General features: G+C 36.1%; 1 protein-coding gene across 14 annotated transcripts in view; it reads right to left on the bottom strand.

Moving 5' to 3' along the window:
* arfgap1 (ADP ribosylation factor GTPase activating protein 1) overlaps positions 1 to 12,212 on the bottom strand; it is a 34,909-nt gene that overhangs the window by 12,041 nt on the left and 10,656 nt on the right. For 5 of the 14 annotated variants that reach the window (XM_008110185.3, XM_008110187.3, XM_062979037.1 and 2 more), the window contains exons 2-9: positions 10,405 to 10,468; positions 9,036 to 9,145; positions 8,023 to 8,194; positions 6,766 to 6,866; positions 5,660 to 5,749; positions 4,483 to 4,579; positions 2,809 to 2,865; positions 2,052 to 2,084 (exon numbers count right to left, since the gene is read on the bottom strand). In XM_008110185.3, the coding sequence (XP_008108392.2) occupies positions 2,052 to 2,084; positions 2,809 to 2,865; positions 4,483 to 4,579; positions 5,660 to 5,749; positions 6,766 to 6,866; positions 8,023 to 8,194; positions 9,036 to 9,145; positions 10,405 to 10,464 (720 nt within the window). In that variant the 5' untranslated portion in view covers positions 10,465 to 10,468. Of the gene's footprint in view, positions 1 to 235; positions 266 to 2,051; positions 2,085 to 2,808; positions 2,866 to 4,482; positions 4,580 to 5,659; positions 5,750 to 6,765; positions 6,867 to 8,022; positions 8,195 to 9,035; positions 9,146 to 10,404; positions 10,469 to 12,212 lie in introns of all 14 variants that reach the window. The other 9 variants (XM_062979035.1, XM_008110183.3, XM_008110186.3 and 6 more) reach the window with 3 other exon arrangements.

The following is a 12,212-nucleotide window of genomic DNA, read 5'->3' as shown; positions in this document are numbered from 1 at the left end:
TAAACACTGATAACATGACATTAACTGGAAGACACACTTTGGACTCTTGCTTGATGCACCCTATTTTAAACAAGCCAAAGAAGACATTACAGGAAGATGCAGACAACACTGCTATGCAAAGGTGACTTAATTTCAAGGGGGCAGAATAAGTAAAAGAAAAAAGACAGCTTGCAACAAAATGTACAAATTCAGCACAGTGAAAAAAGCGCCCATGCATAAGAACAGAGGGCTTTACCGGCTCTGCCTGCTGTTTGTGGCCCCAAAACTTTACACCCAGGCAGCACAAGAGAAAAGAGCAAGGAGGGTAGAAGAAGCAGCTTTTAGCAAAAGATCTAGAGCACTCTTTTTTCCAGGCAAGAAAGCATTTTTATTCATATACAAGAGCCCTGATGACAAGCAAAATGCAGAGTTTGTTGTTTAAAATGCCAAGTTAAACTGCCAGATTATATATTAATATATGTAGAGTCACGGCTGAGAGGTACGCCAGACTAAACCCAAGCTGGGAAGCAACAGCTCCAATTGCTAACAGGGGAAACTTGCTGTTATGTATGATGACCAATAATGAGAACAAGGGAGCAAGGCTGCTGAAGTGGCTTGTCAATAGAGATAATCAATTAACTCCAGTATTGATACTATTATGGAACTCAACAAGGTCTGAAGAAAGTAGCTACATCTTCTCTGAAAAGGCAGGAAAGGAAAATCAAGGTGATATCAAAGTTTCCCTCTTCTACCTAAGGGGTAAATATCTGCAGGTTTCATATCCAGATGGATATTAAGATCTGACATGGAATATTTATAGCATTTTTCCTTTGAACATACACACACAAACAATTTTAGCCTGGAACATGATTAGAATTAATCATGAATTATTCCCACTGAATAGCTACATACTTAGGCCTCAAAAAATCCCAAAGACCTAAAAGAACCTTGGTTTTTTCTTTTCTAAAACTAGATATCCATGCAGCCAGTTCTTCCAGTTATCAAGCTCAATTCCAGCACAAGGCTAACAAGGTATCTGGATTCAAATCGTGTGTTCATAAGGGCTGGTCCGCACCAGGTGCACATCCCAAACCTACAATGCAAAGACTTCAAAAATATATAGGACCATGTGAGACTCTGCATCAAAGTGCCATAATATGATGCCATTGTATGAGCCTTCTTCTTTTCATGGGTGCTATGCTAGCACTCCCCACCTTAAGTTGCAATACTCTGGGACAAAGCACCAACCATCATGAGAACTGTTGTATTAGTCTGTTGTATTGACAAGTCACTTTCTACAAATGCGTCTAGTATAGTATCTGCAAGTGCACAGACCAAGAAGCACTTCAGTTTCAGAAGCTATTATATGACAACATGGAGAAGAAATGCTGTGGTTTCTTATATATATGGCTTATCTGTAACAGTAACTGCTTGGTACATAGGAATCTAGCCTAAATACCCTAAAGGTACCAGATCCCATCTGATCCTGAAAACTAAGCAGCATCAGCTCTACTTCATACTTAAGTGGGAGACCATCAAAAGAGTATCAGTTGCTATTGGCTTTATTTCGAAGGAATGAAGTAGCAAAAACATTATTTGAGTATTCCTTGCCTAAGAAAACCCTATGAAATACATAAGGTCACCATAAGTCAGCCGGCAACACACATATATTTTTACCTGGAACAATTGCTATTTGTCTCTGTATTATAGTAGATAATCCCCTCCCACCAGATTTCTTTACCTCTCTTGTACTCGTTTGAACCACTTCTTTAAGTGAAGAGCTGATTATGCAATAAATTCAGCCTTAATAGGGTTGAGTATAAAATACACACAAACAATTTGGCATGGAATAGAAAAACAATATTAACTAAATGGTATTAACTTTCCAGTTAGTTGTTAGATTCCATGTTCTCCACGAAATGTCTCGAAAACAGGGACCTAATATAAAGCTTATCAAAGAAGATCCAGGAAATTGCAAGTATTCCAAGAATATTCAAACTGCAGAGAAAAGAGGACAGTTATGATTTTTAGCACCAGCTTAGTCACTGAATAGAATGGTTTTTCATAATCACCTTTTGAGTAGCCTGAGATCCAAATTTGGTAGCCTGCAGAGAAAACAAAAATGATTTGCTTCATTGTTTCACTAAAACAAACACAAAACAAAAACCAGACAGACAGACCCAGCAACATTTAACATTCTCGTGTTTTTCAGAATTGTAGGTAATTCCTCCTACAAAACATGTCAGTGTCCAGGAAGATAAGATAAAGTCTTGGATAGGAACCATGAGGCAATATGAAAGCTCCCTACAATTGGTGGCCACAGTGGAAGCACAGGAAGAAATCCACAAATTAATGGTAGGGGTTACAGCCCTCAGAAATACTTATGCAAACAAGTTCTTTTACTTGACTTTGTTGCCACTGTGAATGTAGTTTGTACCTTCACATTAGTAAGAATCTTGTGTTTGCCACATGGCAACAATGCCAATTACATTCAGTTCAACTCCAACTTGAAAAATACAATATGGAAATGTCAAAGAGAGGTGAATAGCTTTGAAAAGCATTATATTTGAAATTCAGACAAAAAGATTCACAACATGCAGACTGATAATTCAACAACTGCAATTACAAGTCTTCCAAGACACAATCAACTGAAATCCTCCATCCAAGGGCCTTTGCTCTTACCTGAAACAATTCAGATGGAAGAAAAGCCAACTAACTCCAAGTATATTGTGGCTGCCAAGACTACTGCTTGAAAAAAAGTTTTCTACCAGCAGCATATTATATGGAAGATGGAATAAAATCATTTGCTAGGTTATAGTGTTTACTTACACCCTCTTTAGCTGCAGAAGCAAACTTGCTTGCTCCAGTTGTAAAACTGCTCCAACCCTGGAAGAACACACAAAGGATAACCAGTATAAGGCACTCTATTTTTTGCCACAGTTTTCAAATTAGGATAAGGGCCAAACTTGATACCCTCCATCAAAAATGCAGTCATTGCTCCTCCACAGCACGATTTCATGAATTTAACTATGAAGGTAAGGTAGAAGAAGAGAACATCCTTCTAATTTTGGAAATTGCAGCTTAAATTTCAGACAATTCCATCTCTACAAAGAACCTTCTCATCATCAGATGCACATTATGAAATTGTTGCTTATGTAACAGGAAGCTGCTTCAGATATACATCTCTTTAACTGATCAGGATCAGCTTATGAGAGAGAAATCTTTAGACAGCTATATATCTTCATCCTTTCTAAGCCTTTATGCAAGTAGATGAATCTGTATTATTTAAGTCAGAAAACTTGCCTGAATAGAAAAAAATCATATTCCAAAAATTGTTTTTTAAAAAATTCAGTGGGAAATAGAAAGAATACTCCCATTTCTGTAAAAAGTAAATGGGAAAGCAAGCAAAATAGATAAACATACTCTACATACATTACTTGGGTTGAAAATTCTGGGATGCAGTTTCTAGAAATATCAACCTAAAGACATTGCTGCTATTGTTGCGTGCCATCAAGTCATTCCTAACCTATGGCATCTCAAAAGTGAACCTATCATCGAGTTTTCTTGACAAGATTTGTTCAGTTTCCTTCCTCTGAGGCTGGCAGCTTGCCCAAAGTCACTGAGCGAGTTTCCATTACACCAAGTGGGGATTTGAACCCTGGTCTTCCAAAGTCCTAATCCAACACTGAAACCACATGGGCACTATGTTTACAAAAGATCATGTAGGCAGGGAAAGTAAAACTGGTAGATAAGGTATCATTTTCACTTGAAATGCTAAAAATATTTTTATAGGTGCACAACTATCTTCTACCCAACAAACAAGGCCACCACTAAGAATGTTTAACGGTTCCCACTGTCGATTTTTGCACTGCAAAATTCCAGGGTCTATGACATTACAGTTATAGAAGTAATCTAATGACCCATAATCAGCTCTCTCTTCTTCTCAACTTTTTAAAGACACGTATTATTTTATTTTATTTATTTATTGCATTTCTATACCGCTTTTCTCACCCCTGGGGGGACTCAAAGCGGTTTACAGCATAATAAATGGCAAAATTCAATGCCTCACATATCTAAAATAGCATATACAGTAATTGTGAATTAAAAACTTTTAAAACTATAAAACATCGGACACAGTCATTGATATCAAACATAAAACATTAAACATTGCATCAATCCTGAGGTTGTCATTCCACTACTTTGTTTCTGCTATCATTCACTGAATGCTTGCTTGAATAGCCAAGTTTTGTTTTCTAAATGTCAGGAGAGAGGGGAGCCGATATAATTTTGTTGGGGAGGGAATTCCACAGCCAAGGGCCACCACCAAGAAGGCCCTGTCTATCGTTCCCATTGGTCACACCTGCGAGGATGGACCTCCCCAGCCGATCTTAATGCTGTAACTGGCTCATGAAGGGAGATGTGTAAATCACTAGATTTACTGTTTTAAAAATATTTTATTAGCCACAAAAGAGTAAGATTTAAGTCTGGGAACAACCTACTTACTGAATATAGAGAGGACATGGCATTGTTGAGGAAGTCATCTTCCTTTTTCGGAGGAGTAACTGTATTCCCAAAACCCACATAGCGATTCTCTTGGCCACTGAATCAAAACACACAAGAAACTAAAGAAACATATTTTATCATCAAATACACTTCTATAAAATACATACATGCACACAGAAATTAAATGTATATTACATTTCAGAATCATTTCCTTAAATCCAAATATGCATTAAATCACGACAAATCATTTGCTCCCAGTTAGCTTGGCAAACCATTCCATTTCAGCAGTTTATCGTTTAAAATATTTCCAATGATCTTCAGATCTTATTTTTAGACTGCCCATGTGAGTTCTTCATGTGGCATTTAAAAACCCATTTCTGAAATACACAACCATCTTTGACTTTAACATGAGTTATGGAACCCAAGATTTTCTTTATCTGAGTTAATCAAGTTCTTTTTGGAAAATATTTTGTTTTTGTTACAGTATTTGAGGGAAGGGGGTGCCTTGCCTTCAGGTTTTGAAAGGCTGAAAGATTCAATTCACTGCTTTACTTGTTGCAGTGCTTGCTACTTTTCCATTATTTTCCATTACTTCTTTGCAAAAAAAAAAACCACCATTAATTCATTAAAAATGTTGTAAAAATCCATTAAGGATCACCTACAAATGACCATTAAAAGTAAATTGAAAACAACTGGAAACTTGTTATACTACTTAAATAACTTCATTTTTACTTGCTGATACTTTGAAATTTAACTTTTTTGCATCTTTATTATACAAAAAGTGACTAACAGGAGGTAATTGCATTAAGAGTAATGCATAACTTTCACGTTTTCATCTATGACTGGTTTGATAAATGCTCGTTTGTAACAAATTTTGGATTGACTTAGTAGTCAGCCACTATTCACTGCTTCTGTCAAAACCTATTCCTCTGAGAGCAACACCTTTTGGGTGTCTTTCACTTTGCACTACTTGTTTGTAGCTGTTTAAAGATGATAATATCTGACACCCTGTGAGCGTGAAATAAATATTTTAGTAAAATAAATAAAATAAACTCAGTACAATGCCCCGCTGCTACCTGCTGTGGTTTGGTTCCAAGGCCCACCATGCTATGTCAGAGAAATGACAGTTGGTAGTTATTTTATGGAATCTTATATTTAACTGACATGTGATTTTTACCTTTGATAAGAGCCAACATCATCATTTAACCAATCTTCAAAGGCTTTGTCAGAAGTGCCACCTGCATTCTGCTGTTGTCCAGCAGAGCTGCTACAAAGAATAAAGTATAAATATAAACTGTATACAAACCAAATGATAAACAAAGAAACAAACTTGTACTTCTATGAAAATAGGATGTGCATACAGTGGGCAGGAAAGTTATGCACAGGAGATCACTCCATCAAGATTTGCCTCTTAATACATCTATTTTCAGTTGTGATAAAACCAGATTAGGATACCCTGAACTTTTTTTAGTTAATGGATTACTGAACATTTATGAAAATCTAATTCTTTAACATATACAAAATATAAAACTAAAGTTAAATATCAGAAAGCTCCAACACTGTAACTAAACCACTTGAAATAGCATTATATTATGTAAGAGAGTTATATAAAATACCACTACATGTTAAAGATGCTTTATGGAATAGTTCTGTAACAGATGATCGCTGAGAGGAGAAAAAGCAAGCAATATGAAAAAGTCAACGTGTTGTAACTTATTAACATATTTCATGTTTCTTGCCTATTAAACTACTTTTGTGTAGCAATCCAATATCGGTTGTACGCCACCCTGAGAGCTGGTGACAGAGGGCAAAATATGGCCCATCTGCCAGTTTTTATTTCGTTTTCCTTTAAAGAAAGCTCTTAGCACACCCTTCCAGTCACTTCTGATATTGAAAAAGGCTCCATGAGAGAGGGGGCATGAAACTGAAATTGTTCCAGTAGACTTTAAAGAACTCAAGGGTTTTTTTCTCTATAAAACCAGGAGTAGAAAGGTGCAGATTATGTGCTATATATGGCCCTCCAAAGCCATTTTTTTAGTCTACAGGACCCTTCCCAGAGACCTTTTTTTGCCCTCAAGTGTCTCCTGCAAGAGTAAAATTACAAAAAGAACAAGAGTTACACCCCACTGTTTAAAAAAGGAGTTCTAGTGGGTTTAAATTGTTACACTAAAACATGATGAAAATGCTCCCTATAACTCAGAGGGGAGCTGTGTGTGTGTGGCCATTCACACTTTCCGGGTTGGGGAAGGGGGGGGGGGCACTACAAGACAAAGGGAAGCCTACCGATGAGTTGAGGAAAGAGCAACTTTGGGCTGAGGTGGTGTCCAGTTTCTAGCAGATGATGTTTCAATTGACCATTCTTTACCTTCGGCCAGTGCCGCCACCTAAAGTAAGACATATTTTAAAGACCTAAGCGTGTTTCCTTCCACAGAGCTGTCTTTAGTGCATATAGATATTAAAGTATGGGGGAGCAGCCATATAACTTCAAGAGAAAGTCATTAAAATAAATAGATGAGAAAGTTCATGGAAGAGGTGGAAGCTAAACAAAGCCTTCACATTCAGACTTCATTAATCTATGAAAGTAGATGACAACAATATAAGCCATAAGATATAAAACTACTGCCGTTGTACTTAGTTTAAAACTTTTCAGAAGCATCTGGTTGACATAAACACTATACCACTCTGAGCGTTGCTTAATCTACTAAGGCCTATAATTTTCTCTTTCAGCTTCTCCTGGGCTACGAAAACATAGTTGCACTAGGAGTGCCGTAAATTGAAGATCAATAAAAAATGCTTAGCTTCTCCTTACTACATAAACCTGAAACACACAAAACCTGTTTTTAAGATACAGTTGGGACAAGCAATTATTGGAAAAACAACAAGATTTGATATTGCAAGTAAAAATCAAACAATTTTAGATAAAGCGTCGCTACCTTCTCTATTATACTTTCATTTAAAAAAAAAATACACAAAGCAACTAGACAGTTAATTATCAGTTCGGTAATTCTCTATACTTAGAGCCACATAAGTTTTGGAAGCCATACATTCTCTCATATATTATATATATATATATGGTTAAGGTTTTATTATTACAGTAGAGTCTCACTTATCCAAGCTTCGCTTATCCAAGCCTCTGGATAATCCAAGCCATTTTTGTAGTCAATGTTTTCAATACATCGTGATATTTTGGTGCTAAATTTATAAATACAGTAATTACTACATAGCATTACTGCATATTGAACTACTTTTTCTGTCAAATTTGTTGTATAACAGATGTTTTGGTGCTTAATTTGTAAAATCATAACCTGATTTGATGTTTAATAGGCTTTTCCTTAATCCCTCCTTATTATCCAAGATATTCGCTTATCCAAGCTTCTGCCAGCCCGTTTAGCTTGGATAAGTGAGACTCTACCAACCATGCCAGAATAAACAGTTTAAGAGTTACATAAATTCCACAAGAATCCATCTCTCCAAGCCTTTTTTAGGTCTTCAATTGTTCAGGTTCCAAAGATGCGTAAGTTATTGTTTAATTAAACTGACCTTATCTCTGAAGAGTGCTGCAGCTTTGCTGTTGTATTTCTCTTGCAGTGACCAACAAGCGTCATAATCTTCTTGAGACTCTAAAAATTCCCGAAACTTATGATTACCACCTGCTTTCATTTTCTCCAATTCAATATCTTTCCATTTGTCCATAGTGACAGACCGCACAAAACTGAAAATCAAAGTTTTAAAAAATCTAGTTCTTATTATATCAATACCAATGTAATTAAAGCAGCATGAAAAACATCTCCAACAAGGTGGGAAAGGGAATACGTTTGGAATCCAGATGGCCTAATTCTATAATTTATTTCCCTGCCATTCACTTTCCAGGTACTGACAACTTCAGTGTTTATTATGTGTAAGATCTAAGGCGTTCCTACATTTGTCCTAACATACCCCTTTTTCACTCCTACTCCTAGTGGAGTACCAACAATAAAAGAGCCATGTGGCAGCATCCACTGCCACAACAAGGACGCTTAGTCAATCGCACAGGAAGGTCCTGAATAGTCTATTTCAGAAGCCAGAAGATCGTGCCTCAAACCAATTGCTGTGAGTCTATTATGAGCATACCATGAATGACTGTGAATTTATTACTCTGCCTAAAAGCGTATGTATTGAGAATAAACTAGATTTTTAAAAAGAAATTCTAAATTAACTTGATATTACATTTAAATCTAAAAAGTACAACCATTTTCTTCCTTGGATGCCTAATATCAGAAACCTTTATTGACTTAGACTTAGCATAATAAACATGAATTATCAGCATCAAACTGTGTACCAATAAGAATCACAAAATACATTCTATTAGACCTTTATTGTTACAATTTACAACTAATATTTCTATATTACTCTGTCTGCCAAATCCTATCAAGTCAGTGTGTATCTATTCTATAATAAACAGTAAACAATAACACTATTAAAAACCATTAACTAAATCATCAAATATATTTTACAATGATACTACAAATAACAGAAAAGGCTATACTGGAGAGAGGTTCTTATGAGAAACTAACCTGAGATGAACACCCAAGCCTCGATGTTTTCCCGAGCATTCAAGGCAGATCCATATTCCGTAAGTCACACTCACCCATTGGGGATTAAATGCACCACACTCAAAACAAACCTGCATTGGAAAATAGTACGGGCAAGGGAGGAAACATTTTTTTTTAAAAAAAAAAACAATGTTAAAAATACAAATTGATATTATTAAAAGCAGTTTAAAAACCATACAGTAAAAACAGTACAATACCCTCCTATAAAGTACTTTCTTTGAAATCTCCAATTCTCAATTAAATAATACCAGGAAAAAAATGTCTGCCTTTCAACAGAACCCAGGACACATACTCTGAAAATGTGTGCTGCTCTACAGCTGGGAAAATAAATAGCATGTCAGGTAAATTCTTTGCTGCTTTTGTTGTTGTTTGCCTTCAAGTCACTTCCAGTTTATGGCGACCTTAGAGCAAACCTATCATGCAGTTTTCTTTGCCAGATTTATTCAGAAGGAATTTTGCCACTATCTTCCTCTAAGGCTGAACGTGACCTACTCAAACTCATTCAATGGGTTTCCAAGGCTGAGCAAGAATTCGAACCTTGATCTCCAAGATCCTAACCCAACACATAACCATTACACCACGCTGGCTCTCAATTCCTCCTGTTATCTCTGATCAAATGACAGAAAGGTTTTCTTTTAGTATGGTGTTTCTCAAAATATGTGATGGAGGGGACTAGTGATGTTTTCACAATGTGATCTACTTCTGATCTCTGGCTTCAATGGTCTGTTTCTTTCCTAGAAACTGTCAGCAAATGGTTCATGGACCAATACTGGGTCACAGATTATGACTCTGAATAGCACTGCTTACTTTTATTACTTTATATTTCATTTTATTTATACAGTATACCACTTTTCTCCTATCATGTGACCCAAAGTAGTTTGCAATCATTCAAAACAGAACACAACAAAATGTTATTTTACAGTAGTTTGAAAACCTTCAAACAATTCTATTTCAAAAACACATGGTTAAAAACACATTTATAACATGATTGGAAAGATAAATGCAGAGCATACTACTTTCAAATCCCTTTCTGCTGCATTTTAATCAATGCCCTGTCTATCTAAACAAAAAAAAAGCCTTTGCCTCCTGGCAGAAAGAGAACCAAGTGGAAACTATATGCAGGGAAATTCCTTCCACCCTCACATGTGGTGGAAGTGAGCTTGTGGGAAGGACTTAGTGAGGACCTTCTATACTATAAACTCCTATAGGTTGGAGATTCTCTATCATAGCTAATTTTTGAATCATTCAAATGGAATCTTCTAATGTGAGTGTAAGGTGACTCCTTGCCACTTAACCATATGCTGCTAAGAGGTTAAACTAAACTACTTACATTATTCTCATCTTGTACTCTCACTTCTTTCAGGACTTTTCTTGTTCTTGGACTTGCCATGGTCCTGCAAGAAACAAATGAAGATAATTATTATCAAGTTATATTGTGTTCCAGAAGTGGTATTACAATCATTTTCTCCATAGTGCTTGGTTTGTTAATCAGGAGGCAGACATCTTTCCGCTCAGACAGCATTGCAGTGGGCTGCATATAAAGCAAGGCTAAAATTATTCAGGTACACCCCAAGGTGCACTTAGAAACAGGATTGACAAAAAGTGTTTTGACAAAATCACTGCAAATGTATCTTGGTGCCTATGGAGTGTGAAATAAGAACCTGGAAATAACAACTTAAAATAATGCAACTTGATATGTTACTTTCTCAGCGGGATGTCACTCAAATGTATTGGTTTTGGAAATGAGAATCAATGTTATTACTTTATAAAGATGTTAATATTAACAATCATTGTTTCACAAATGTTGTTTTTGAAAAGTGGTGTCATTATTTTTGCAATTTTAAGGAAGATTTTTTTAAAAGTCTAAGGTAGTGAACATATTGGAAGCTGCAGTGGCACAGAACCTGCTGATCAAAAGGTCGGTGGTTCGAATCTGTGGGACAGGTTGAGCTCCCATTGGTAGCCCCAGCTTCTGTCAACCTAGCAGTTTGAAAACATGCAAATGTGAGTAGATCAATAGGTCTGTGATCAATCCCCCCCCCAAACTGTCATATTTTCCCTACAAATTCTATTTATTTCTTCCATGGGTAAAATCCTCATAGCTATAAAAATGAATAAACATTCCATCTTTACAATGAGAAACCTCTCAACATACAGCCAGCCCTCAGTATCAATAGATTCTGTATCCATAGATTCAACCGTCAACAGCTTGAAAGTAAATAAAATTCAAAAACAAACCACAATTTTGTATAAAGGATCCAATTTTACTATGTCATTATGTGACTTGAGTTTCTGTGGATTTTGGTCTTCCTGAAGGATCCTAGGATCAGATCTCAGTGGATAGCAAGGTCACACTGTACTAACAGATTTGCAGGCAAGGCACAATGTTATTTACGATGCAAGGGGAAATGAATTACTGAGGGGCCTACTGGCATTTCTGGGATGTTTCTGCAATGCTATGAGCAAAAAGAGAAGTCATGTCTGGACCAGCAGCCACACAGCTTGTAACTTTTATGGAGATACATTTCAGTGTATTTGTAGTATTTTAATTGTTTTGTAACCCACTTCGAGAGATGAGGAGAGGTGGTTAAGAAATTTATTATTATTATTATTATTATTATTATTATTATTATTATTATGTAAAGGAAAAGTGCAAGAAAATGAGTTTTATCCACTGCTGCTTCTCAGAATTTGGGGGGGGGGGGGAGGGGTCAAGACCTCGAGGACCATAAACAAAACATTTTAAAATTGTCTCCTAAATGATATGTTATTGCATTGCTTTATTTGTTCTTTATTAATAGTAATAGTAATATGCAACTTGTGAAAAACAAATTTGAAACAAGTAACACATTATGATTTTAAAAATAATCTTACAAGTTGCTTTAAATCAAGATTAACAGAAAGGAAGGAGGGGAAAGTTGTTAGGCTCCCTAGGCTAGATCATAATTAACAAACTGCAGTAAAATAAGGACATCACATTAGATCTACATAATTATATCTACACGTCTCTGGGGTGTGGAAAAATTCAGCGCTTTGTGTCTATAAAATGCTGCCCTTGCATTAGGAATGTTATAGAGCCAGGAGAAGAATCAAAGAAAACTGTTTCAGCTAAACTTTTTACAGCCATTCCAATGATTT

Source organism: Anolis carolinensis, chromosome 4 (genome assembly GCF_035594765.1).
Source record: "Anolis carolinensis isolate JA03-04 chromosome 4, rAnoCar3.1.pri, whole genome shotgun sequence".
Taxonomy (NCBI): domain Eukaryota; kingdom Metazoa; phylum Chordata; class Lepidosauria; order Squamata; family Dactyloidae; genus Anolis; species Anolis carolinensis.
The sequence above is the reverse complement of the archived record's forward strand: the minus strand, read 5'-3'. Positions and strand labels throughout refer to the sequence as shown.